The 27,036-nt window shown below is 47.6% G+C and overlaps 2 protein-coding genes and 1 long non-coding RNA gene across 4 annotated transcripts in view; 1 reads left to right on the forward strand and 2 right to left on the reverse strand.

Moving 5' to 3' along the window:
* Positions 1-1,154: 1,154 nt before the first annotated feature.
* Mrps15 (mitochondrial ribosomal protein S15) lies at positions 1,155-6,996 on the reverse strand. The gene is made up of 8 exons (XM_070008740.1): positions 6,783-6,996; positions 6,339-6,383; positions 6,151-6,226; positions 5,045-5,093; positions 4,499-4,583; positions 3,045-3,103; positions 1,524-1,715; positions 1,155-1,316 (listed from the first exon to the last, which is right to left on the reverse strand). Exons 1-8 carry the CDS (start codon positions 6,898-6,900, stop codon positions 1,203-1,205), a joined length of 738 nt encoding a protein of 245 aa, XP_069864841.1. The 5' UTR covers positions 6,901-6,996; the 3' UTR covers positions 1,155-1,202.
* Positions 6,997-7,069: 73 nt separating this feature from the next.
* LOC138818054 (uncharacterized) overlaps positions 7,070-27,036 on the forward strand; it is a 29,087-nt gene continuing 9,120 nt past the window's right edge. Inside the window, exons 1-2 of the long non-coding RNA XR_011368958.1 lie at positions 7,070-7,418; positions 8,925-9,085. This is a non-coding gene — a long non-coding RNA (uncharacterized lncRNA). The remainder of the gene's footprint in view (positions 7,419-8,924; positions 9,086-27,036) is intronic.
* Csf3r (colony stimulating factor 3 receptor) lies at positions 9,028-24,947 on the reverse strand. 2 transcript variants are annotated; one of them, XM_070008920.1, is made up of 17 exons: positions 24,876-24,947; positions 23,713-23,767; positions 22,469-22,552; positions 18,546-18,845; positions 16,884-17,007; positions 16,530-16,717; positions 14,955-15,124; positions 14,694-14,847; positions 14,530-14,612; positions 13,853-14,066; positions 12,757-12,936; positions 12,293-12,394; positions 11,321-11,467; positions 11,057-11,197; positions 10,659-10,752; positions 10,378-10,456; positions 9,028-9,786 (listed from the first exon to the last, which is right to left on the reverse strand). In XM_070008920.1, exons 3-17 carry the CDS (start codon positions 22,530-22,532, stop codon positions 9,310-9,312), a joined length of 2,517 nt encoding a protein of 838 aa, XP_069865021.1. In that variant the 5' UTR covers positions 22,533-22,552; positions 23,713-23,767; positions 24,876-24,947; the 3' UTR covers positions 9,028-9,309. The 2 variants fall into 2 exon arrangements, with proteins under 2 accessions (XP_069865021.1, XP_069865020.1); XM_070008919.1 differs by having other exon boundaries at positions 10,378-10,459.

The following is a 27,036-nucleotide window of genomic DNA, read 5'->3' on the forward strand; positions in this document are numbered from 1 at the left end:
TCATTTTGCTTGCTTAGTTTTAGACAAGTATCTTCCATGGATTCTTCAGACATATCTAGTATGCTTAGGTGGGTTTTATGGGGAGTATTTGTACCCCTAGAACTTATAAGCAGTCCTTATGTATTTTCACAGGGATAGGATTTGGACTTTGAACTTAGGGCTTGGCACTCTTGCTCAACTTTTTTTGCTATGAGCCATGCCTCCACTTCTGGCTTTTTGCTTGTTTATTGGAGGCAAGGGTCTCAGATTTGGATTTGTCTGTCTGGGCTGGCTTCAAATCCACGAATCTGAGCTAAGCCTCCTGAGCTGCTAGTAAGCCACATATACCTACTACTTATTTTAAAAGTTTCTCAGTGTGAACAATGAACACCCTTACCTCCAAAAACATTATTTTGATCATTGCTCCCAGTTCCCTTCAACAAGGCCTCTGCTTAACCATCTAAATAGACAAGCTTTTAGCCCCACTCCTATGGTGTTAAAAGTTTTTTTTTGAACTCGGCCTGGGTGCTGTCCTCAGCTCAAGGCGAGCGCTCTATCACTCGAGCCACTGTGCTACTTCTGGTTTTCTGGTGGTTTACTGGAGATAAAGAGTCTCACAGACTTTCCTGCCTGGGCTGGCTTTGAAAAATCCATCCTCAGATCTCAGCCTCCTGTGTAGCTAGGATTACAGGCATGAGCCACTGGCGCCCGGCTGTTAAAACTTTCAACCATCTCTCCTTTCCCTATAGACCAGTGTGCAAGCTCTTCAGCCTAGCATATAAAGTACTGCACACCCACTACAGCTTCAAGTTTCTACTCCCTGAATATAGCATGTGCCTCTAGATTTCTTTGCCTTTGTACGTGCAATTCCTTCTTCCTAGATGCTGCCCCTTCCTTTTTCCAGTGAATTTCTATTCATTAGAAGGCGGCTCGTACAGCTGGTCTTTCTACCAAGCAGCCACTCTTCCACCACGTTGTGGTACTCAGCCTTGCCTCCATTGAAACACATGTCATCTGGATGGCAGGTGGTAGAGTATGAGTGACTATTCAGTGGGGTAAAGGCAGACTTTGTGTTCCAGACAATTCTGAGATCCCTGGGCTGAATGAATCAATTCCTCCCCTTCTCTCAACCCAAAAAGAACACCATTGTTTCTCCTATCACTCTGCAAGGCAGATACAAGTAATTGAAACAGACTTTATTGGTTTTCTCTGCATGTTTCTGGTCAGGTTTTGGAAGGGCTCTCTGGGATTCCCTGTTTTTCTTGTTTTTGGGCTGCTGCTGCTGCTGCTTTTAAGGCCTTTTTTTGCTTCTTAAGCTTTTGCTTCTCCTGAAAGACCTGGAGGTTGAAAGGGGAAACCTTATTAGAGCAGATTGGTGGAAACTTATCTCCCCCCAGCCCATTTTCAAGGGGTCAGTGGCCTGTAACCTCTCTAGTGTTAGTTCCAGGCATCTGTCAGAATCAGATGTCCCTTCCTTCAACCCCCTCTCCCCCCACCCCACAGTCTACAGTGAGGCTGACCAAAGCACCCATGTAGTCTCATACCCTAAGGCACAAAGCCTTTTTGATCAAGAGGCGGCGATGGGCTTTTCGGCAGTACAGAGGGGTAATGGTATATTCAATTCCCAGCTCCTTGCATGTCTTCTCAAAGACATCATAGTTGATCTTACGGAGATTTTTGAGCATTTTTTTCCTCTTGGCAGTGCTCATGAGGAGATGGCGCTTTTGGGCTTTGTCCTGTATTTTAAAAGTCTGTATTTTAATATTCTGTAAATGAGTACTGCTGCTGTTTACAGAAAAAAGCATGTTTATTCTTTTAATTTCATTGAAACCTTATGAAAATTTGCGTAATTCTGAAAGTGCTATTGTCATTCTTTTTATAGAACTGAGGGTGCTGAGATGGGTCTTGAAATTGGGTCTCCTACCTGACACCAAGTCTAGTTGTCTTTCCCTATCCTACCCACAGCTTAGCAAACTGTCAGTTGGGGGTGAGGTCGGTAGAGTGAGGGTCTGTGCTAGATGCTGCTCTATGAGGGACCTCTATATTGAGGCTGTGGTTCCATATCCAAATAAACAAAACTGTGATCTCCAAGGTACATGATTGACCATTTTAGGGGAGGTGTACCAGGCATGGTATCGAATTAGTCTGTATTCATTACCATGTATATTTATGCATATAAAACCACAAGGGCTGGGAATGTGGCTCAGTGTAGAATGCTTGCCTAACATGCATAAAGCCCTGGGTTTGATTCCTCAGTACCACATAAACAGAAAAAGCCTGAAGTGGAGCTGTATCTCTGTGCAAATGTTCTGGGCAGATGTGGCATAATGGTTAAGAATATGGGTATTATGGAGCTGGGAGTGTAAAAGTTAACAACAACAACAACAAAAAGGCCCTACGTTCATTCCCAGTACCAAAAAAGGAAAAAGAATATGGGTCCTGTGGCAAGACTGCCTCATTTCAAGTCTTAGCCATCACTTCTAGCAGCAGGTTGAGAAGTAACTTCATCATTGCACAACTAGACTGGTCCTCTTGAAGAAACAGGGTTAAATGAGATGGTGCATGTAAAGTGATGGTACATGTAAAGCGATGGTACATGTAAAGCATTCAGCATGGGTCTAAAGACTGTCTATGCATTGGGTTATGGGCTTTTATTATTCTGTGTAAGTCTTGCAATTCTGTGGGCAGGTTCTCTTATGATCCATACCTTACAGTTCAAAGAACCAAGACTTAGGCCTATAACTTCCCCAAAGTCACATAGCTTGTTAAGTTGAAGGCAGAGCTGGGTTTTGAATAGGGCAATCTGATTCCATTTATGCAGTCAATAAACATTTATTAAGCACCCAATATGTATCAGAGATGATGACCATGCTCTGAACTTTGTGTTTTTAATCACTGGTGACAATCAGCAGAGCCCTGGCAGGCTCCTATAGAGGTGGGAGGGCAATGTTTTTCTCCAATGCAGTTGAAGGGCGGGTACTGGCTTCTTAGGACCCAGAGACCCATTTCTAACTTATCTGCCTTAGACTGCTACTATGTAGCTATGAGTGATACCCAGGGTTTACCTTTTGGTGTTTCTGCATATGTTCTTCCAAACTGCGGATCTTGACGGTCAAGGAAACAACTGAAACCACAAACCACAGAGGATGAGAGCCGGGCAGAGAGGAAGGAAGGGCCCAGGCCTGCATTATGTTTTAAAGAATTTAAAGAAAACACAATCATCAATATTCTTACATAGCTCTCTATAAATCACAAAGCACCTTGTATTTCAAAAAGACTGGATTATCTTTGTTTTAGAAATCAAAGTCTAAGGGAAATTTCTTGATTTTAAATAAAGTTATCTAAAAAACATTCAAAGCAAATAGCATTTTGTTGTTTTTGTTTTTGGTGGCGGTCCCAGGGCTTGAACTCAGGATCTGGGTATTCTCCCTGAGCTTCTTTGCACAAGGCTAATGTTCTACCACTTGAACCACAGCTCCATGTCTGGCTTTTGGGTGTTTAATTAGAGATGAAGAGTCTCATGGACTTTCCTGCCTGGGCTGCTTTGAACTGTGATCCTGAGCCTCCTGAGTAGCTAGGATTATAGGAGGTATCATTCTTCTTTTTTTTTTTTGGGGGGGGGGGGGAGTCTGGTCGTGGGGCCTGAACCCTGGGTCTGGGCGCTGTCCCTCAGCTCTTCAGCTCAAGGCTAGCACTCTACCACTGAGCCACAGCGCCACTTCCGGCTTTTTTCTTTTTGCTTATGTGGTGCTGAGGAATCGAACCCAGGGCCTTGAGCATGCAAGGCAAGCGCTGTACCTCTGAGCCACCTTCCCAGCCCATAGGAGGTATCATTCTTAATGGTAAAACTTCAATACATTTTCATTACATTGAGGAATTGAGGAGCTGCTGGCTCAAAAAAGAGAAAAGAAGCATGGCCTCTCCAATGGAGTCAGTAGTTACTAAGAACTCTGACAGAGGGGGAAGCAGGAGACAGAGGTTATAATGGAAGCCAATGGCAGGGGGAAGAAACAAGCCCACATAGGTGCATCATGCTTTTAGCTCATGGTAATATGTGATAGCTACTTCCACTGTTCTCAGAGTCAGTGAAGATAAACTGCACCCAAAGCAAGGGGCAGGTGGTGGGGTTTCTATTAATAGTAAAGACTACTTCTGGTTCTAGCTTGAAACCAAAGAAAAAACTTATGCCTTGGGAATGCTCCACATGTCTGTATGTCTGTCTGGCACAGAAGTTTTTCTAGATGTTAACAGTCTTACTGTTATTATCATAGACCATGATCTTTAGTTTCCAAGGTGTATTTACACCCTCCAGCTTCTCACTATCTGCCATGAAGTCACAGTACCTCTGTCATGCCTCTGATCTCTCCTTTTGCAGATTAGGCAGCAGCGGCTTCTAGGATCTGGAATCCAGGTCCTTCATGTCTCTCCCTTTCCTGAACCACAATTAGGCAATAGCCCTTGACCAGGTACCATTGAGCAAATGTCTCCCCATATCCCCACAAGGACTCCCTTGACTAACTTCGAGCCTCTAGGGATCTGGTATCCTCAAGGTTCGCCATGATCTTGTTCATCAACTGTTCTTGCTTGACTTTTAGCTTCTCTTTCTGTTGAAGAGAAAGATCAAGAGTATCTGTATGATCTGCCACCCCCTAAGTACTAAACTTCTTGTTCAAAAGGCCATGTGTGCAATTACTGCATAGGACTGGGACTTTACAGTGCTTACCATGGTTTTGGTCAGCCACATGGCTACTCACATATAGGTGAGCCTGAGACAAAGGCCACCAATAATAGATATTTGTTGGATGAATGTCTCCAAAGTTTACTCATTCATGCACACTTCTTTATTTAAGCACCATCTAATGCTTGTCAGATTTTAGGGTATAATCAGGGAGCAAAACTATCTCTGCTTTTATGGGCTCGGTCTAGGAGTACTGACAAGTATACACAAAATAACACTAGGGGGAAATGTTGTGATTGGAGAAGCATGGAAGACAGGGTGCTCATCATGGTGGGAGAAGTCCCAGGAGAGAGGGCTGAGTAAGGTCTGACATAGGTACAAACTCACCTTGCTGGCCATTTCCAAAGACAAGACTCTCTTTACAACGTCATCAACCCTGTTGAACAACAGCAGTAATGACAGGTAAGCATGAGGGAAGATGGGATAAAAGAAGAAATGTGGTTTTCATTTTAGTTTAAAAAGCAAGAGCTGGGCACTGATGGCTCACACCTGTAATCCTATCTTAGGAGGCTGAGATCTGAGGATCATAGCTCAAAGCAGGAAACTCCATGAGACTCTTATCTCCAATTAAGTACCAGAAAACTGGAAGTAGAAATGTGGCTCTAGTGGTAGAGTGCTAACCTTGAGTGCAAAAGCTTAGAGATAGCACCCAGGCCCTGAGTTCAAGCTCCATGACCAACCTAAATGGATAAATACAAGGCAAGGATGAAGCTGATCACTGGTGGCATATGCCTGTAATCCTACCTACTCAGAAGGCTGAGATCAAAGCCAGCTCAGTGATTACCCACCAGAAAACCAGAAGTAGTACTGTGGCTCAGAGTGGTAGAACACTAGCCTTCAGCAGAAGAGCTCAGAGACAGCACCCAGGCCTCGAGTTCAAGCCCCATGAATGACAAAAAGGATTCCCCTTTCAGCTGGAAATTGGCTCCATCTGTCTTGAGATACTTCAAGCCAAACTGTACAGTGGCCAGAATTGGAGGGGCAGCTCTCCAGAACAGGAGCTGAGGAGGGAAATCTTGGCTTTGGTGTCTGTCAACCCTGGATTTAACCCCCCCCCCCCTGTTCCCTTAGGAAATGCAGGACATGGGGCAGCTTAATACCAATCTATTAAATGGAGGCACTGTTCTCTCACAGGGAAGAAACAGAAGTGAAAGATTTCTATACAGACCAATGAGGCATCTTAACTCCTAGGTACCTAGCAGTACAAAGTCTTTATCCAGAGTACAAATGCAAGCACGAAACAGAGCTTGATGAGTGCCGTATGTCCCTGATGCCCACCATGATAGCCAAACTCTAGCCCCTTAGCTCTCTGCCTCATCTATAACCCAGCTTCAAATACATAAAGCAGGCCTCCTCTCACAGCCACTCCTCCTCCACTTGTCTACGAACCCCACCAGGTGCCCCTGCCCTCAAGTCATTTCTCCCACGCTTACTTGTCAATTCCAGGGACGTTCTGGTAGTCTCTGAGCAGCGTGGAAAGGGGTGGGTCATGGTCTTGGCTGGGCTGGACTGTGAAATGTAGTAGGGGCGAGGCAGAGTTCACCGAGGATGGCCTCTCACTGCTCATTTCCCCACACTGTCTCGCCACCGCCACCCCCCTGGCCACCCCAAGGCCTCTTACCTGGCTTCTGGACGGCGTGTCCGCGGGCAGCCTGCAGGAGAAGGCCTGGGCGGACCGGGAGGGCCGACAGGCGTCTCCTTAAGTCCTCGGGCTTCCATTCCCCTCACCCTTCCCCCACCGCCTGCGGCCCGGGTCCTGCCCCCCCACCCCGCCGCTCTCCCGCGTCCCCCCCCCTCCCCGCCGCTCTCCCGCGTCCCAGGTCTCCACCCCCTCCTCTCCCCGAGGCCTGCCCCCCCTCCCCGAGGCCTGCCCCCTCTCCCCTCCGCCGTCCCCCCTCCCCGCCGCCCCCCTCCCCGCCCCCCCTCCCCGCCGCCCCCCCTCCGCCGCCCCCCTCCCCGCCCCCCCCTCCGCCGCCCCCCTCCCCGCCGCCCCCCTCCGCCGCCCCCCCTCCGCCGCCCCCCTCCCCGCCCCCCCTCCGCCGCCCCCCGCGGCCCAGCTCCTCACTTGGAGACTGCAGGCCCCACGGGGCTGAGGGAAGCCTGGCGCTCGCCCCGCCCGGCAGCCCAAAGACTGAGGCATGGCTTCGAATCGAACTCAGAACCCTCCACGCCGCCCTGAGCATGGTGACTCCTGATCCCCACGGGGGCCCGCGCCGCGGCAACCGCTCCCTTCACGGTGGGACCGGGTTCACACGGGCGCCGCCATGATGGTCAGGCTCGACCAATGGAAGCGGCGGGGCGACCCGAGCAGCCGAGGGCCGAGAGAATGGATTGGTGGGCGGGACTCGAAGATCACAAGGAATCGGAGGTGGGGGTCGGGTGGGGAGGGGAAGGAAATGGTGGTTGAGAGGTTCGGCTGGCGATTGGACAGATTGGGGGCGCCGAGTGTGGCTGGTGCCGTGATGTGCTGTATGAACTGTAACGTGCCACTTTTTTCTTTTTCCTGGGCCTACTTGTCTCTTCAGCCCCCTCTTATTTTCCTGGCCTTAGGCCTTAGTTCTGTTGGGGGGCTTCTGCAGGCCTGCCCTCCTGGGCTCCTCAAACTAGTTAGTATTCTCTTTTCGGCCTCCTAAAATCGCTGGGCCGGAATCCCAATCGAGTTACCATCTCCAGAAAATTAACAGAGCCACATGTCTGCACGGTGAGAAATCCTATGCCTTCAATAACTTCAAGCTGTGATATTTGTGAAATGAGGAACTGGGTGTAAAGGAAAAATGTAAATTAGAAATCAGAAACACATTTTAATCCCTTTGGTGCAAAGACCCTTCTCCCGCAGGCTTTTCTAAGAACATTATGTTAGAAAACTTGTAATTGGGAATTCTTTCTACACTCTTTCAAGATGTGTGGAAACCTTACAAGTCAAGTAAAACTTCTTGCCAGTTTCACAATCCAGCAATGTTTTTCTCAAGGACTTGAGAGAATCATCTCTTTGAAATATAATCATTAGAGATTGTGGTGTCCTGACTTTCTGTTTAGTTGGAGGGATCCCCAACTTCAAATGATGCCTATCTCCAAGTTGTAAACCTTTATGATAAATAGATGACAAGTTAATTTTTCACTTTGGATAAAGGCTATTATCAAGTACAGATGACTACCCCATTTAAAAGGCAAATTTAGGATGGACAAAAGGGACAAAACGGTATTGTCAAATCCTCTTAATTGAACCTAATTATTTTTTATCTTGAGAAAGTATGTGGTATGTGTAATGAACTGTATCCACTTGGCTATGTAAAAGAAGGATTTCTTTCCTCTCTGCAATCTCTATTTTTTTTGGTCAGTCCTGGGGCTTGAACTCAGGGCCTGAGTGCTGTCCCTGAGCCTCTTTGTGCTCTGCCACAGCACCACTTCTGGCTTTTTCTGAGTGGTTTATTGGGGATAAGAGTCTCATGGGGGTTTTTCTGCAAGGCCTGACTTTGAACTGCAATTCTCAGATCTCAGCCTCATGAGTAGCTAGGATTATAGGCATGAGCCACTGCCGCCCAGCTGCAGTCTCTTCAGTGGATCTCTTGTTATGCACATCATGTTCTGACTTAATGCATATTCAACAATAAAACCTTTTCTTTCTCTTTTACAGGGTTTCTGGGCTAGCAGATTTTTTTTTTTTAACTCTGGTACTGGGAGTCAAAACCAGGATCTCACACATGCTAGGCAAACATTCAGTTACTGAGCTATATATCCAGCCCTGAGATACTATTTTTATTTTTTATTATATTTCCCCAATAAGGATTTTTTTTTTCTGAGGCAGGTCTCACTTTGTCGCGCAAGCCAGCCTTGCACTCCAGTCTCCTGAGTGCTGGAATTATAGGCATGTATGACCACAACAGGCAGGGTTAGTTCTTTCCATAGCTCTCTGTGATTCCTTCCATGTTAGCCTTGCTTCTGGGCACTGACAATGTTTGGTCTCCACCACTAGAATGGGAGCTGTCTGAGGGTTGGCTGAGCTGTCCTTTTTGAATCCTTGCCACTATTACAGGGCCTATGCTAGGTGAAAGATGGATGAAGGAGGGAAGGATTCTGAGAAGTAGCTTGTTCCCTGACTACTGGAACCCAAAAAGTAAAAGGACAGATTCTCAGGCCTACTCAGAATTTGTCTCTTCTCTTTTTCCCTTCCTCCCTCCCTTTTTCCTCCCTCCCTCCTTCTCTGCAGACCAAATTAATCTGAAACCCAAGGTCCTCATGCTTCAACCTCCCAAGTTTTGGCAGTACATGTGTGCACCATCATACCCAGAGTTTCTACAGACAACAAAAACTCAAAGTCAAAAAACAATTTAAGAAATTGAAAAACAAGGAAAAAAGACACAAAAGCAGGTGGGCTGAATGGAACATTATCTGGCTCAAGTATGGGGTGGTCTGGGAGGCCTGCACATGGAGGTTAGGGTGAAGGAGAGATGATGGAGGCCAGGAATAGGGAGAAACTTGGATCCTTTCTACTTTTCCTGGGGCTGGTAAATTTTTTTTTTTAGTGATGGGCTTACCAACCTCTCCTTTCCTCTAGACAGAGGTAGCTCCAGATGAGGAGACCCCAGAAAACCCTAGAAGGCCCCCAATCCCTCCATACCATGGACCCGAAGCCCCTGCAAGAGGGGAAAGTCAAGCAGTGGCCCAAAGACACAGTCATCTTCCTGGCTTGGGAGTGGAGCCATGGGGGTCTCCAAGGGACTATTCTGAAACCAAATGTTCTCATAATATTTAGGACTGGGGGTGAGGCTTCCCAGAAGGGGCTGCGTAGAGTCACAGCGGATGTAGTGCCCTGGTCGTGGGCTGGTTGGGCTGCCTAGCACCTGCCCATAAAAGACCTGGTCACTGGTGCCAGACTGGGGCTGGGGTGGGGTAGATATTGCTTTTGGGCCCCCTTGGAGTATGTAGGCCTGGACTGTGGTGGGAAGGCCGCAGGTTTCTGAGCTGTCACTGGACTCCCAGGACCCCAGCTTCTTCTCCTCCTCCAGCACAGTGATCTTGGTGATGGGTGGCATTCCTGAATCCCAAAGGCTGGGCAGTGGGAAGATCTCCTGGACACAGAGACAGGAAGTGACGGAATGGTTCATTTCAAATATCTGCTCCAGATACTATTCTTTCTGAATCAGGGTAATTGTGGGGATGTTCCTGTGCTATGTGGTAGAATATAGAGTTGGACCTGCAAAATATCCTATCCTCTCAGGCCTGGCATGGTGACCCCTCCCACCACACAGTAAAGTGACTGAAGCTTTGAGATGGTCCAATTGCCATTCAAATCTAGGTCTGTATCGCTCCTAAAGGGTGCAATTCTTGTGCATCATGATGCAAAACCCTGTGCGCTCATCTTTGGAAGAGTATTCTTTCACTTTTTTTTTTTTGTGTCCGGTCGTGGGCCTGAACTCTAGGCCTGGGCGCTGTCCCTCAGCGTTTCAGCTCAAGGCTAGCGCTCTACCACTTGAGCCACAGCACCACTTCCGGCTTTTTTCTTTTTGCTTATGTGGTGCTGAGGAATCGAACCCAGGGCCTCATGCATGCAAGGCAAGCGCTCTACCACTGAGCCACCTTCCCAGCCCTATTCTTTCACTTTTATTTGAACCTGAAGCTAACAGCCCCAGCCACATTTCCCTCTCCCTTCACGTGCTCACCTCTGCCATGGCTTTGGGTATCCAGGAGCCCAGGCTGCTGTGGGCTGGGTCTGGCACGCTTGGCCAGAGGGGATTCTTCCTGCTGGAGAAGGGGGAAGGTGAAAGGTCAGGTGTACCCTCCCAGCCTGCCTTCCTTTAATCTCATCCCAGCAGCTGAGGAGGGGATGAAGTGGGGGGTTGGGGGGGGATGAGGCTGGAAGGGACTTAGATTGCCACGCCTCCTCTGCTCACCAGCTGGCAGTGCCCTGTGGGTAAGAGCCAGTTCTCTCAACCGATCTTACCTGGGGCTGTACCAGAACCAGGTAGCCACACAGAGGCAGATGAGCAAAACCAGGAGGCCAAACAGGCCCAGGAATATGTAGAGCTCCAAATTCCCTAGGGTTAGAGAAAAGAAAGCCAGAAGAGGTCGGTGTGCATGTGGAAAAGATGAACAGTTCTGCAAGTTAGGATCTGTGGGTGAGGGTGGGGGCTTCTCCTTCAGGCTGGAATCCATGGATGAGGCTGGGTCTCCTCCCCAGACTGAGATCCAGGAGTGGGGCTGAGTTTCTGACTTAGGTTGGGGGAATCCATGGTCTGACCAGGGGATCCAGAAGCACATTCATATCTTCTCTCAAAATCAAAATCCTTCAGGTGGACACAATCCCCATAGCCATTTCTGCCAGCTCCCCTCTCCCCTTACCTGAGGCCAAGGTCATCAGAGTGAGGCCTGTACTGTTGCTGGCTCCAGCCTGGCTGGTGGCCATGAGGTGGATGTGATACAGGCTAGCGGGTTCCAGGCCATGCAGGACAAAGCTGTGGGAGGAGGTGTTCAGGATGGTGGCTAAGGGTGGGGTGGGATGGGGTATGTGGTCAACTTAGGTTGGGGTGCTGAACCCCCTAGAGGGCTACTGAGCACCCCCCTCCCAGATCTTCTGTAGCTGTGAGGAGCTGAGGATAGACTCACAGTAGGACTGGTCCTTAGTGTTGGTCCAGAAGATGGTATAATGGTCTAGGGGGCTCTTCCCCAGCTCAGGGGGCCTGGGTACCCACTCCAGCTTGGCCCAGGTCTTGCCAATGTGCTTTAGATGCAGCTCTGGGGCATGGGGAGGACCTGTGGGAAGAGAGAAGTGGAAGGATTGGAGGAAACGGGCCAGAGCAGAGCTGAGAGCCTTGTGGGTCCCTGGGCTCTGGAACTGGCCCATCCTGTGGGTGGGTGAGAAAAGAGAGTCCAAGGAGCTGAGTATGGTAGCACATTCATGTATTAGCAGCACTCAGGAAATAGAGGCACGAAGAAGTAGAGTTCAAGCCTAGTGTGGGTTACATGGTGAGCTCTTGTCTTGAGTTAAACATCGTGTGGGGAAAAGAAGAGTTCAAGGCAACATTTGTCTAAGACTTATCTTTCCAAAGGTTTCCTTTCAGTTGTTTGCTTGAGACTAAGTCTTGCTATGTAACCTAGTCTAACCCTGAAATTACCAGTTGCTGGGATCACAGATGTGAACCACCATGCCTGGCCTTCCTAGGGTTTTTATCTGAATTCCATCTACTGGTCCTAAGTACAGAGGTTGGATTTGAATCTAGTTCTGTTTGATTGAAAATTCTTCAGCTCCAATTTCTGCCAGGCCTGAGTTTTGTCTGATTTATAACCAATTCCTGCTGTTTACTCTCTGAATTTAGGCCAGGGCTTCTGTCTAATGTCTTTCAGACGTGTTGAAGCCATCAATTGAATTTTATAAGACCTGCTCCCTAATTTCCCTCAGACTCATTGTCCCAATTTTTGTTCAGCTGCAGGGGTGACTGTAAATCAGGGGTATCCTTAGGGTTGGGATCCAGAATAGGTGAGGAAGGGGAATGTTTTCCCTTATTTCTGGCTCCTCACACCCTGGCAGACCCTGAGAGAGGGGGAAGGACTCTGGAAATGGGCTGGTGGCTGACGAACCCATCTCTTTGGAGTAGGTGTAGACATGCTGGGAGTGTCCCACGGTGCCTGGATACAGGGGAGACACGGTGATCTCGTAGAGCTGAAAGGGCCTGATATTCTCTGTAGAGAGAAGAAAGGGTAGTCACTCTGATTGAGGGGTATCTCTGCTGATGATCAGAGCAAATCTCAGACTTCTGGTCAGGGCTAACTGCTGCAATCTATTCTTTAGATCATTTGATGGGAGTTAGGAAGTGAAGACAGAGTTAGAAGAGTGGCAAGGGTAGGGCTGAAGAGAGAATCAGATTAGACTGCAAGAAGAACTTCCAGATTGTGAGGCTGTTAGATGAGAAGGAGATTAAAGAAAGCTTGGGGATTCCCCCCCCCCACCTCAGGCAGCTCAGGCTCTTCTTGCTACAAGCATGACCTCCTCATCTTCCCCTTCCATGCCTGGCCCCCAGCCCTGCCTTCCAGCTCTGGCTTACCCCTCAGCAGTGTCTCTGTGATGCTCCCATTGTGTTCCATCTTCAAGGTCTTGTTGCTGCCCATGGGGCCCAAGCCCCACTCAATCAGATAGCCCTGAGGCTGAGGGCTGGGGGGCTCCCAACCCACCCAGAGGCTGTGAGGGTCTAGGGCTATGGCACGAAGTCCAGCCAGGGGTGGGCCTGCAGACAGTGGGAAACAAGGAATAAAGGTGAAAAGAAGCAGGCCTCCAAGCCAGAAGCCTAGGTTCCAATCCTGGCTTTGCTATTTATAGGCTGGTTGACCTAGGCTGAATCAACATCTGAGCCTGTTTCTTCATTGGTAAAGAAAAGTTCCTACTATGTGGAGTCTTGGCGCAAAGAAAATGAGATGGATATAGAATAACCCTAGCATGGCATCCATCACTGGGACACTTGATCCTGGGAACAACTTTAGACACTTCCTGGTATGTGCCAGGCATAGTCCTTGATATGTGTCAATTTGCCAGGTGCTTAACAGTCCCACCAGGGATCTATGCTATCTTTGTCTCCAGTGTATCAATGAACAAAATGAGAGACACAGAGACATTCAGTAATTTATCAAAGGCCACACAGCTTGTAAGTGTGAATCTTAGGAATTATTGTGTGTTTACACTTGCACATGCATATACAGATACCACCAGCAGCTTTACCTGGTTCTGGCTAATGATAGTAATAGTTGGCACTGAAAGATATGGTGCTTCGTGTTTATGGTGCTTTAAGTTGCATTGTGATTGTTTGCCTTTACTGGCTCTAGACTGGTGCTCTATCAATTGAGCCACAGCTCTACATCCAGCTCTTTTTGGCAGTGAACTGGAGATAAGTCTCACGGACTTTTCTGCTCTGGCTGGCTTCTAACTGAGATTCTCAGATCTCAGCCTACTAAGTAGCTAGTATTCTAGACATGAGCTGCTGGCACTCAGCCATTTACTAGATCTTCAGTAGACAAAGGTAGGGGAGGGAATTCACTTGCCCAGATCATTCGGTTAGCATGTGATGGGACTCTACTTTAACTCAGGCAAGTCTCTTGGAATTTACCTGTTCGGGCCCCCTGCTCTTCTGGCTGCTGGCCCTCTTTTACCTTTGCTCTCCAAGAAGACTACTGGGGTGGGTTGAGAGGTCCCTGCTGAATTGTAGGCTACAAGGGTCACTTCTTGGGCTCCGGAGGGCAAGGAGAAGGCACAGCTGAACTCTGTGGTGTTGCAGAGGGACATGACCAGCCCTGGCTGGCCTGAGGGGCTCCAGGAGAGTAGGTATCCTTGGATCCGCCCGCTGTCTTCCTCCAGGGCCGTTGGCTGTGGCAGGTGAGGAGAAAAATGGTAAGAGGTCTGTCCAGCTTCTTGTAAGTGGAGGAGCGCTGGTCCTAGGAACTGAGTTCCCAAGCCAGAGCCAGATATCTCCTCTCTCTCCGTCCCTCCCTCCTTCCCTCATTCCTTCCCTCCTTCCCTTTCTCCTTTCCTCCCTCCGGCCCTCTTGTACTTTCTCTGTTCCCTACTTCCAGCTTCTAGGAAGGAGAGAAGGAAGAAGCCGGTCTGTGCACACAGCACTGAACAGATCCTTTGGGGCACAAGTGGGTCCTGCATTGCAGCCTCTTTAGGTCACTTCTTAGTTTCCTGGGCACATGCACATCACATGTAAATGTACCCAAGCCCTCCCCCCCACCCCCCGCCCTGGCCTGTGGGAATCCTGAGCCCCAGCCATGGGGACCTGGGGGGGGGAGGAAGTATCTGGTGGAAGCATAGCCTTTGATGAAGTCACCTTCCAGAACAGCTGCCCGCCCACCAGCTCAGGGTTCAGCTGCCTCTGCCGCCGCCACCACGTGTCCAGTCTGATGGCCGGAGCTGTGGGTGGAGTGATGGAGTATGAGGAGTCTTGTCTGGGAGGGTGCTGGGAACTGGCCTGGGTCCTCGTCACCCACTCACCACATTCTGTGGTTCTCAGTTCCAGACTGGGGCTCCAGCTGCTCCAGTAGCCTGGCAGGGGTGAGCGGATGCAGCGCATTTGCAAGGCATAGGCCGTGGCTGGAAGGAGCCCACAGAGCTCATACTGGTGGATACTGGAGGGCAGGGGAGCCACCTGACAGAGAGTGGGGGGCATAAGTCTGAGCCTTTCAGGGCTAGCTCACACTCCACCCCCGCCTTGATCTCCCAGCTCAGGCCCTGACAGTCCAACCCCTGCCTCACCTGTGCCCAGCTGGCTCCTTCCTGCTGTGGCCGGTGGCGCAGCTCACACTCCTGGTCCATATATATGCTTGGTTTCCATGGCTCCCACCCAAACCAGAGGCAGTATGGCTGGGGTGGGGCCGCTTGAGGACTAGGCTCCAGGGCCCACAGTGTGGGGGGCTCCAGTTTCACTGCAAGGAACAGGGTGGTCAAACTTCTCCCTATCCCACCCTATAAGGCTCTGCCTTGGCTCTTACTTTGCTCCCTCTGTGTGAGTCCATTTCCCTTCTTAGGTCTCCATCTGTGTTGTCTGTCTTGTCTTTTCATCTCTGTTCATATGCCCACATTCTGTCTTTGTGTTTGTGTCTGTTTTTCTCTGTCTCTGTTTCACACTCCTGTCTCAGGACCTTTGCACTAGTTGTTACTTCTGCTTAGAACACTTGCTTTCCAGGTATCCCGTGACATACTCCCTTAGTTCCTCCAAAGGTCTACTTAGTTGTCACCTTTTTTAGTCACCTGACAGTCTATTTTATTTATTTTTCCTGCCAGACACAACATTCTGAGGGAGGACTTTTGACATTTTCTTTCCCACCTGCATCCTCAAGATCTCAAGCAGAGCCTCATACACAGTGAACATTTTAAGAAATTAGCTGAAAGAATAAATGAGCAGAGCTGGGAGTGTGGCTTAGTGGTAAAGTGCTTGCCTAGCATGCATGAAGCTCTGGATTCGATTCCTCAGTTCCACATAAACAGAAAAAAGCCAGATAACTAGTATATATCTGAGTCAAGCAGAAAAGCTCAGATAAGTTGATATTAGGGAAATGAACCCTAAGCTATGTATTCAAATGTTTTTTTCTTTCATACGAGTGTTTCTAACACATTTATAAGATGATTTCTTTGTTGCTTTGTATGTCCCTCCTCCATGGTATAACCCCTGCTTTCACTGTATTTGATGTTGGTGTAATTTGTAGAGGGGAAGGGAAAAAAAAACACATTGTTTAAATAGGGATACAGGTGGACCCACTGCAACAATGAGATGCACAAGTCCTTATGTTGAAAAACGAACTTTACAACTTTGGCGGGGAAGGCGGGGAGGGGAGGATTGGGTGAGGGGGGTAGAAGAGGATGGAAAGGGATGGGAAGGGGAAACAAGGGAGAAGGCTACAATGCTTGATAAGAAATGCACTCATTATCTTTCCCATGTAATTGTAACCCCTCTACAGTATTTTCACAATTAAAAAAAAAATAAGCCAGATGTGGCGCTGTAGCTCAAGTGGGAGAGCCCTAGCCTTGAGCAAAAAAGCAGCTCAGAGACAGTGCCTAGGCCCTGAGTTCAAGCCCCAGTACTGGCAAAAAAAAAAAAAAAGAAAAAAAAAAAGAAAAAAAGAATAAATGAGCTTGCTTTCCCAGTCTTGTCCCCATCCTTGTCTCCAGCTGCATCCTCTCTGTCTCTGTCTTTGTCTCTCTTCCCTGCCTTTCTTTTAGGACTTCCAATGTTGTCTTGTTTATTGCTGGGAATGTGTCTCCTCTGTGCCTCTCTGCAGCTACTCACATTGGGGATCCTTCCCTCCCTCGCCTGCACCCAGTGGCACTCACCAACATCCACAGGATCAAGGCACAGCTGTGGGGACTCACGGACCCCCAGTGCATTCTCTGCCCGCACCCAGATGACCATGTTCTGGTACAAGAGCAGCTGTTTGCGGGGGATGGAGCAGTAGCTGTGCCCTTTCTCAGGCACGCAGTCAAAGACAGAGTCCTCCTGGGTCTGACAGTTGCCCCGGCTCCTGCCAAAAGGCCAATCTTGGGTGCCAAGCAGAGGAAGAAATCAAGACTCCCTTCTCTTCTCTTGTCTCTCTCCATCTTTGTTTCTGGCTCTTCACCCCTACATTCCTCCTTGTGCGTCACCCCAGGACCCAAAGGAAGGGGGCTAGGGTCATGGCCCCTACTCACTTGAAGCTCTTTAGGATGAAGGTGGTGGGCAGGTAGGTATTGGGTCCTGGCTCCCACTGGCAGGTGAGGCTGTTGGTGGTGAGGTTCATGAAGCAGGACAGGTTGGAGGGTACGGCTGGAGGGTCTGTGTGTAGAGGGGGAAGAATGTGAGACACTTAGAAAACTCCCATCTGCATTAATGGCTGTACTTCCAGGTTCAGGGCTGGTGTCTCTGGGGTCACCTTTTCGGTTTTCATGCAGTGTGACCCTGCAGGGGCAGCCCCGGAAGGAGCCAGGTTAGGTTACAGGAGGTATAGGGCGAGTGTTATAGACACCCACCATGTGCTCCCCCCCCACCATGACCTCTGTCCTCCCACTCCTGTCCCCTTTGCCTGGATGGGCCCTCTAGGTTTTTGCTTTTATTTTGGTTCTGCCATTCATTAGCCATATGATCTTGAAGTTGCTCAGTTGCCTTGTGCCTCAGTTTCCTCATCTGTAGAGTGGAGGTAGTGGCAACACCTCTGTCTCCTAAGTTATTACAAGGGCTGTAGATCCTCTTTTTAAATTTTTTATATGTTTTTTATTGTATAGATACTATACAGAGGGATTACAGTGCTGTATAACCTCATACATAACGATGCTCAGACAATGCTGGCAGGCAGCAGGTGTTAACTGCTACCATTACTGATTTTTTTTTCCAACCCTAGGGGTTGAACTCAGGGCCTAGATAGCCTAGAGCTTGGTAGAGAAGTACTCTACAACTTAAGCCATGCTTCCAGTCTAGATTATTTTTCAGGAATGTTTTTTTTCCCCCAGGTTGCCCTTGGACTCAAATCCTCCTACTTCTACCTCCCACATAGCTGGGATTACAGGTGCATGTCACTATATTCAGCCTATTACTGTGTGTGTGTGTGTGTGTGTGTGTGTGTGTGTGTGTGTGTGTGTGTGTGTGTGTGTGTGTGTGAGAGAGAGAGAGAGAGAGAGAGAGAGAGAGAGAGAGAGAGAGTGGTCTTGGGATTTGGAATCAGGGACTCATACTTGCTAGGCAAGCACTCTACCGTTGAGTTATATCTCCAGTCCTTTTAAGATTTTGCACTGGTTATGTTGAGATAGGGTCTCACTTTTTGCCAGGCCCCAGCCTGAGTTACAATTTTCCTTTTATGTTTCTGTTATAGTACCCAGCTTCTTCCCTGAGATGGTGTCTTGTGCACTTTTTTGCTTGGACTCCCTGGAACCGTAATCCTCCCAATCTTAGCCTCCTTAGTAGCTCACATTACAGGCATGGGCCAACAGTGTCCAGCATTATTATTGATTTTAGACAAGAACTTTGGGTTTTCTTTTTTTCCCTATGTATTGGCTTTGCACAAACTACATCCTACTGTTTGCAAAGAAAGCTGAGACTGGGGTGGAAGGAACTGGGAGCCAGTTCTGCGGGTAGAGGCTGGCCTCCAGGGAGGAGCTAAACAGCAACACAGAGGAGTGGTGTTAGAGCCACACTACCCAAGGGAAATCTTGGCTCCATCCAGTCTTAGTGTGTGATCTCATCTGTAAAATGAGACTCTCCCCTGATAACACGTCCATAAAGTGTGAGCCCAGCAAGAGCTCAGTAGGCACCGCTTTTCCTGGTGTTGGAAGGAAGGCATCTGAGGCAGAGGGAATGGAAAGCCAACTGGGAAAACTTACAGCCTGCCTGTAGCTCAGCTTGGTCCAGGATCTGTGGGTGGTTGCCCCATTGCACACAGCAGGAGAGAAAGGTGTGGGTGTGGTTGAGGTAGGGCAGGGTGATGGTAGATTTCCAGGTTCCATCGGGCAGGCGCTGCTGCCTCTGCCCAGGCTGCTCTTGCTCTTTCCCCAGTCTCCATAGAATCTGTGGCTCTGGGTCCAAATGGCTGCAGTTCTGGCTGATGGTGCAGGAGGCTGTGACAGGATCTCCCAGACGGACAACAGGGGCTGAGATGTTAATCTGCCCACATTTCTCCAGGCCTGTGAGTAGGGTGAGGAGGGTGCTTATTGAAGGACTCCTGTGCTGGGTAGAACTGGGCTGGGTCTTAGCGTTTGTCCTAGTCTTAAGGCCCTAATCTGCCTCATATCTCTGAAAGCAAGAAGCTATCTGGAGTGAGACGGAGGTAACAATTTGCCATTAACATTTATTATCAACAGCCTTCAACATGGGCTCTGAACACCTCTAGTTTGTAGGATGCTCCTCTTCCCATAATGTAAATGCTCCCAGTAGGGCTGATTTCAAGTTAGTAGAGTGCTCTCCCCAAAGAATTGAAGAGACATGACAATCTGTTCTTGCAAGCTAGCTCTAGTTCCTCACCAGAGACCGCTGTCCTCTCACACCCTCTATCTGAAGATGGTAAAAGCAACGATTAGGGTGATAAGAATCCCTCAGCCACAGCAATCTGTGGTTTTTGAATTTAAACTTCTGATTGTATAATCCCCACTTGATCACAGCACTTGAAAGGCACATTATTCCCCAGAAAGGCAATTGTGGTATGCTGGGTAAGAGCCTGACATTACAACTAGATTGTCCATGTTTAAATCTTGTACGTATGGCTTGCTTATTATGTCTTCTTTTCTTTTCTTTTTGTTGTACTAGTAGTGGGACTTGAACTCAGGGTTCTTTTTTTCACATTGATAAGACCAACCATTTATTTAACTTGGGGGTTAGCATAGCATGTACAGGTGGGAGTATACATTAAAACAACAAATGAGATAGAGTAGTTATTGCTAGTTATATTCACAAACATTTAAGACAGACTACTTTTAGATTTAACAAAGACGCAGAGAAAAGCACTGTGTATATTGCTGACAACATTGAGAAAGTCATGTGATTGAGCGAACATATACACTTTGGGTGACCTATCACATCAAGAAAACAGTGGTATTAAGTGATTTTTAACCAGCATTGTATAGGCAATGAAAAAATGTATTCTAAATGTCAACAGGACAATAGCTGTATACATTACATACAGTATATCAATAGTATGTGATGTATAAATAAACACAGAAAGGCCTACACATTGGAGGGAATATTACTGAATGGACCCATTGAAAACTCCCCACAGCAACTCATATATATATATATATATATATATATATATATATATATACACACACACACACACATATATGTATATGTTTAGAGATGGTAGGGAAGATGCATCTAATCTGTCAATATCCTTTAAGCAGATGAGGTTCAGAAAGGTTGGGCAAATTAACTTTTTTGTTTTGAACATCCTGTTTTATTTTCCTAACCAATAAACAAAAACAAATACACAAAATGAAAACTGGATTTTTAAATTGAGAAAGAAAAAGCTAAGTTGATAGCTCAAGAAAGTGGTAAAAACAGAAGCAGAGCAGCAAGCACCTGAAGAAATAATACAAGGGAACTAGGGATGAGATGATGCAGGCTTTGACTGAAAAACAGAACTAGGTAAGAAGTTCTCTAAAATGACTAAGCTCACATGCAGTTATGTCCTATGTTACTATCCATTTTATGTATCTTTACCATATCAAAAGGAAAATCCAGGTACATTAAAAACAGTCAAGTATATAAACATGCAAGTGACAATTATATACATCAAGTTGGAGTCCCTGGTAATCTGAAAGCAGCTTAAAAACAAAAAGGATTAAAAAAAAAACTTTTAATATGACTTACAGGTTACCCCAGAATAGGAAGTAATGATATTTAGATGAGTTAAGCTATTAAAAGCAAATCTCTTCTTCCTGTTATGTAGCACCTGGCTAAGAATATAGTCATGGTGAATCAGGGGCTTACATAGCACATGACTATCAAGAATGAGTGTGCTACATCGAGGCATGCTAACATCAGCATTCTACCACAGCTGAATTCTGCACTAGTTCAAGACTTAGCGAAGGCGGTGACAAAGGTGTAACTTGTACACTTGAGTTGGAGTACTATCATAATAGCTGCAAATAAAATTGGCACCATGTGCTACTTGTACATACTATACTACATTTACTTAGTTTTTAATGAAGGTTGTGGTCAGGTGTTCTTACTTGGCTTTTCTCTCAAGGCTGGCCCTCTATTTCTTGAACTACAGCTTTACTTCCATCTTACTTAGTAAGTGAGCCTGGTATATGTTAGTGTTTTTGTGTAGCCTGCTAGATAAGTAAGTTCAAATGGGCTGAAGGCTGAGCAAGCAGGAGGGCTGGGTTCAATACAGTGTACCTCCAAAAAAAAAAAAAAAAAGGCCAAGCATAGTGGCATATACCTATAGTCCCCACTACTCAGGAGACAGAGTTTGGGAGGCCTTGATGCTCCCTTCAAGGCCAACCTAGGCAAAAAATTTTACAAGACCTCATCCCAAGTGATAACCTGGGCATGGTGGTTCATAGCTGTCATCCTAGCTACAAAAGAAAGTGTAAATAGAAGATTGTGGTCCAAGTCAGCCTGGATGAGAATGAGAGACCCTAACTCCAGAAATAAAGCAAAAACAGATGAGGGTGTGGTTCGAGTGGTAGCCTTACCTGCTTAGAAAGTGTTTTATATATATATATATATATATATATATATATATATGTATGTATGTATATATGTATATATATAATTTATAAAACCAAACATTTATGAAACTATATATATATACATATATATATAGTGTATGTGTGTGTGTGTGTGTGTGTGTACACGTGTGGTACACCTGTCCTTGGGCTTGTACTCAGGGCTTGGGTGCGGTCCCTGAGCTTTTTTTCCTCAAGGCTAGCTCTCTACCAGTTGAGCCCCAGCTTCACTTCCTGCTTTTTTGGTGCTTAATTATAGATAAGAGATAAGAGTTTCAAGGACTTTTCCTGCTCAAGATGGCTTCCAATCCCTGTCCTCAGAGCTCAACCTCCTGAGTAGCTAGAATTACAGGCATGAGCCACCAGCACTAGGCTTGACATATATATGTATATATATATAATATTATATATAGATTATCTATATGTAACATATTAAATCTATCTCTATCTCTATATCTCTCTCTGTATATTTTGTCGGTTGTGGGGCCTGAACTCTGGGCCTGGGTGCTGTCCCTCAGCTTCTCAGCTCACAGCAAGTGCTCTACCACTTGAGCCACAGCACCACTTCCAGGTTTTTCTGCTTATGTGGTGCTGAGGAATTGAACCCAGGGCCTCATGCATGCAAAGTAAGCACTCTACTCACTGAGCTATCTTTCCAGCCCTTTAAAATATTTTTAAAGGCACAAAATTAAAAAAAACAACAGAGGCTGTATGTGGTCTGAAATGTCAAAGTATTGCTCTCAAACTTACTGACCTCATCTAACTTGGCCTCAGCTTGCATAGCCATGGAGCTCTTCACCTGTCAAGACAGAGTCTTGGAATGAAACCTGTCTCCCTGTGGCTTCTGCTGGATTCTTTGCTGTCCTCCAAGACTCCTTCTGACAGCCAAGCAGAGATTTGCAGAAGGACCTCCCCCTCTCCCAGTCCTGTCAGTATTTTTGTGGTGGGGGGACCAACAGCCCCACATGAGGCTCAGTCTCTGAGAAGCTCAGAGCCATGTGGCTGTGCAGGAAAAGGCTTCCTTCCGTATCACCCCACCCTCCATCGCTGGTGACTCCCCACTGCTCCACACTTACTTCCAGGGAGCAGCAGGATGATCAGGGCAGCTCTGGCCAGGCCACCGGCTCCCAGTCCTGCCATGGTGTCAACTTGTTGCTTACCTAGAGGCAGACAGAGGTGGGGAAGGTCACATGATTTGGAATCCAAGCTGCCCATAATCTTTGCTCTGCCACAGTGCAGCTGCAGCCAGGTTACTTGGCCTGTCTTTGCAAAATGAAGGTAAGAGTGGCCCATAGCATATAGGGACTTGGAAGGGAGGCACAAAATGATGCCCTTGCACTGTGAGTGGCATAGTTATTATGTCTGCCTGCCAGGAGAGGAGCAGGGGAAGGAGCCATGAGTGACAGAGTGCTCTCCTTCAGGGTACCTGTTGACTTTGGGCCCATAAGTCACCTTTGTGCAAATCAGAAAAAATGCAAGCCCCTCCTGGACTAAGCCCTGACAGCTGGAAAACGGGCTGGATTCCAGCCTCCCTGGGATGATTTTGTGCAGTGAGAAATCTGTACGACACCCTGTCTGGTAGTCAGTGGTAGGCAACTAGTCAGTGGTTGGCTAGCTTTCCTCCTCCTAGGCAAGGAAGATGAGACTGGCTTCGGTCTCCAGGCATTCTTTTGAACATTTTTTCTTTTTTAATTGTTATTATAAAGGTGATGTACAAAAGGGTTGCAGTTCCATAAGTCAGGTAACGAGTATGCTTCTTTTTAAGCAGCACCCCTTCTCTCACTCTCTCCCAGTTTTTCTCTCCCATCTCCACCCACAAGTTGTATAGTTCATTTTCAATGTACTGTCTAGGGGGTACAGTTGCTGCATTTGTTTACACTTTGTCCCTCCATTTCTGTGTCCCCCCCTTTTATCCTCCCAAAGACAGATAAATGAACAAACAAGACAAAAAGAAAAGCAAACTAAAAGAGCAACAACAACAAAAAAACCTCTTGTTTCCATTTCCTGGAATTCATTCTGATAAATATTATTTTATATGATGAGAGGCACATAAAGCATTGCACCGTTGTGTATGTTCCTCTCTTAAGCGCATTTTTTTTTTTTTACTGTTCCTGTGGTCTCTGTACGTATCACTTGGAGGCCATTGCCTATGCCTAGTGAGGTTCTGCCTTCTCCTTTTTCATTGTTTGTATCTGGAGTGGGGAACCAGACCTGACACAGGCCCAGGGATTCTTCCTTAGTTTCCTGGGGACTGGTGTGTCTAGCTGTTCTCTAGGGATCATGTATGAAAAGAAGTTAGAAACCCAGCTCCATCACTTACCCAGTTTGTGACCTTGGACAAGTTATTTCACCTTTTTGAGCCTCAGTTTCCCCATCTGTGAATAAAGAAGAACAGTAGCTTCTTGGGGTTGGTGTTCTGACAAAATGAGACAATTGTCATAAAAGCCGTTTGAGCTGTGCAGGGATGGAGCAAGCACTCAGTACCCATGGCTTGCATCCCCAAGCTATTGGAGCCTGGCAGGGCCTACAACCCCACCCTTAATGCTGTAGCTCAGCGCCTCCTAGGACTGCCACCTTGCTTTGTTTATGTAGCACTGCACAGTTCCCAACACCTCATTTCTAGATCCTTTTTTTCTAGTTCCTTGGCTCTGTTACTCTAGCCGTTTGTCAGGCTCTGTAGCTGTCTTGACCCTCAGTGACCCAGCACACTTAGCACCTCTTTGCCATGGTTGCTGTCACACCTTTCTGCTTTTTTCTCTTTTCCCATTGCACCTCGCCTCCCTCCTGAGCTCCTTTCTCTACTCCTTTCTTGAAATTCTTTTTCTAGGAAGAGGTGGGGAAGGAGGATATAAACCAGTGTAGAGAGTTTCCTAATCATGGTAGAGACAAAGAGAGAGGGGGGGGGAGAGAGAGAGAGAGAGAGAGAGAGAGAGAATGTTATCTTCAGAGATCTTCATGAATGGCAGTGGTTTGGGGCAGGGGAGATGTAGAGAGACAGATAGGCAGGAGAAAAAAACTCAAGAAACACCAGTGATGACCCAGAGAGGCTAAGGCCCTAGGAGGATGATTAAGAAACAGTCTGATACCAAGCATTGCAGGTGAAGAGACAAAGGGAGCCAGGAGAGCCAGAGAGGGGGCCCAGAGGGGCTGAGAAGGAAAGACCGAAAGGAGAGCAGATGGAGACAGGGAGAGATGGCCAACTGGAGCAGGCAGGCGTGCAGGTTCTGAGACAAGCATGGAGCAGGAAGAATGGAATGGCTATCCCTGAGTCCAGCTCTGGAACCCCCAAAGAGATATTTGGCTGTCTGCCTTCCCCAGAGAAATTCCATCCCAGACTCCTGGGTCCCAGAGACCACTCCACAGCCAGGGTCTGGCCCAGGCCTAGGCTCCCAGACATTGCCCTTGGAAAAGCGAGGACGGGTCTTAGGACTCCAGGTCTCCACAAAAGGCCGGACTCAGTCCTCCCGGGCATCCTGTACTCACACTGGGACCAGGGTGGTGCAGGGCACCCGGCCTCCCTGCTGTCTTCTCTCTTCTCTAGGGGGCAAGTTCCTTCTCTCCGTCGTTAATGACAGGCAGGGAACTGAGATTGCGACACCTCCCAGGCCTCCCAGCCTCCCCTGCGCCCTTACCCTTGCAGGCACCCGCAGCCCTTTCCTCCCAGGAAGGGGCCTGAGAGAAACTGAAGAGCCCGATGCCTTCCTGCCTCGGGGGTCCTAAAGAGCTGGCGATGTGGCAACGATGGCCCTCTTGCCAGTCTCCGGATTTCCTGAGCTTGAAGCCTTGGGGCTGGGCCGGGTCGGGCCAGGCCTCCAAGTGGCTGGGTGCTATCCTGGTTCCCCCTGTTCTGAGGAAGTGTCACTGGGAAGGCCCCTGCTGCCCCCAGCCTCTTTTTCCACACTGGCCTAGGGGCCCTTGAAATTTGTGTTTTAGAACTCAACACTCACTGGTCCCCATGGCTTCTCTGTCACCACTGCCAAAGGCCAGACGAGACAAGATGTGCAAAATAAGGCCTAGGATATTCATAGGCTCACCACATATTAGTAGTACTTGCACACCATGATGGGGTTACACTGTTCTCTAGCTGAGAACATTTTATGTCTTTGATTGTCTGTGTCTGACTCCTCTGTGACTGTTGATAGATGCTCTCTTAGGATAGTTCAGGCTGATCAGAGTTTATGGGATTTATGACCCAATAAAGGCAAGGTGCCTACAGATTGGCCATGTGCAAGCACTCAGTTGTATGCTTGTATATGTGTAGTGTGGTGAGCTGTGAAGAAGAGCAGGCTACTGGGTCTGGTGGGATGGGGCAGACCTTGGCTGAAGCTCTGGGTCCACATCTGAGTACCTGGCCACCTGCTGCTTCATGACCCCTGCACACTCAGGAAATCCACTTGCTGATGTGCTTTCATTGTTTCTTGAACTTGTTAGAATGTCTGCAGCCTTAGGGTCTTTGTACTTGCTGTTTCTTCAGCCTGGACTTATTTTCCTGAAATAGCAACATGGCATCACTCTGTCCCTTCCAGAATCCTGAGGCGCTTAGGGATTCGTAATTAAGTTCAGCTGGTTTATATATTTTCATGAAAATACCTTGGAAAATGTATGTTGACAACAGCCAGATGCAGTCAATCCTTCTTTCTTGCCAGGGTCTTTGAAATCACTCTCACTTTCCACCCAGTCTTCTAGCTGTTCATCCTTCTGTCCCACCATCTACTATTCCTGCAGCAGCTGGTGAGATACTGATCAAACAGAAGGCAGATCATGTCCTGCTCTGCCCCATACCTTCCACTCACTCACAGTCAAAATCAAAGTCCTTTTAGTGGTCTGCAGAGTGCTTCGTACCTGCCTGAGCCCTTTTCACTAGTCTCTCCCCTAAGTTGGTCTCTTCAAGCCACTGTTTGTCTTGTTCATCAGCCTTCTGCATCAAATCTTTTGTTCTTGCTGTTTCTTTAGCCTGGACTCTTTTCCTTGAAATAGTTCTATGGTGTCACCTCCCTCCTCTTCTCTAGCTCTTTGTTCAAATGTCAGGCTTCCCTTCCCTTCCCTTCCCTTCTCTTTCCTCCCCTTTCCTCCCCTCTCTCTTTTCCTTCCATTCCCTCTCTCTTTTTCATTTTCCCTTTCCTTTCTTCCTTTATTTTTCTTTTCTTTCTTGCCAGTCTTGGAGCTTGAACTCAGGGCACTGTCCCTGAGCTTTATTTTTTTTGCTCAAGGCTAGCAGCTTTTTGGTGATTAACTGGAGATAAGTGTCCAATGACTTTTCCTGCCTGGGCTTTGAACAGTGATACTCAGAATCTCAGCCTCTTGTGCAGCTAGGATTACAGGCATGAACCATTGGCACTCTGCTTTATGTCAGCCTTTTCTGAGTATCCTTTGAAAATTTGTACCTTCTCCCAGCCATCTCTTTCTCCTACGTCCCATTTCACCCTCAGATATTATCTGTCTCCACCTCCAGCAGATCGGAAAGTCCATGACAGCAGTCCGTTTGGCTTTTCTGTTCAAAACTTTAGCCCCAGTGTCTAACAACCCTGCCTGTCAATACATGTTGAATGAGTGTGTGAATTTCCTCCCGCTTACATGGTCAAATCTGTTCCCATCCCTGTGTGCTTCATCTTGATGAATTAACCACAATCTCCTCCTCTCGCAA

The sequence above is a fragment of the Dipodomys merriami genome, unplaced genomic scaffold (assembly GCF_024711535.1).
Source record: "Dipodomys merriami isolate MVZ:Mamm:240054 unplaced genomic scaffold, mDipMer1.0.p SCAF_71, whole genome shotgun sequence".
In the NCBI taxonomy this organism is placed as follows: Eukaryota; Metazoa; Chordata; class Mammalia; order Rodentia; family Heteromyidae; genus Dipodomys; species Dipodomys merriami.

Excerpts from the sequence above, each read along its gene's own strand:
- Mrps15 (XM_070008740.1), bottom strand. The coding sequence starts at position 6,900 with ATGCTCAGGGCGGCGTGGAGGGTTCTGAGTTCGATTCGAAGCCATGCC. Across the intron at positions 5,094-6,150 it reads AACGTCCCTGGAATTGACAA|GGTTGATGACGTTGTAAAGA; the intron begins GTAAGCGTGGGA and ends GTTGTTCAACAG. Across the intron at positions 3,104-4,498 it reads CAGATCCCTAGAGGCTCGAA|TTGTTTCCTTGACCGTCAAG; the intron begins GTTAGTCAAGGG and ends TTGTGGTTTCAG.
- Csf3r (XM_070008919.1), bottom strand. The coding sequence starts at position 22,532 with ATGGCAGGACTGGGAGCCGGTGGCCTGGCCAGAGCTGCCCTGATCATC. Across the intron at positions 18,846-22,468 it reads CATCCTGCTGCTCCCTGGAA|GCCTGGAGAAATGTGGGCAG; the intron begins GTAAGTGTGGAG and ends CCCTACTCACAG. Across the intron at positions 9,787-10,377 it reads TACCCAAAGCCATGGCAGAG|GAGATCTTCCCACTGCCCAG; the intron begins GTGAGCACGTGA and ends CTCTGTGTCCAG.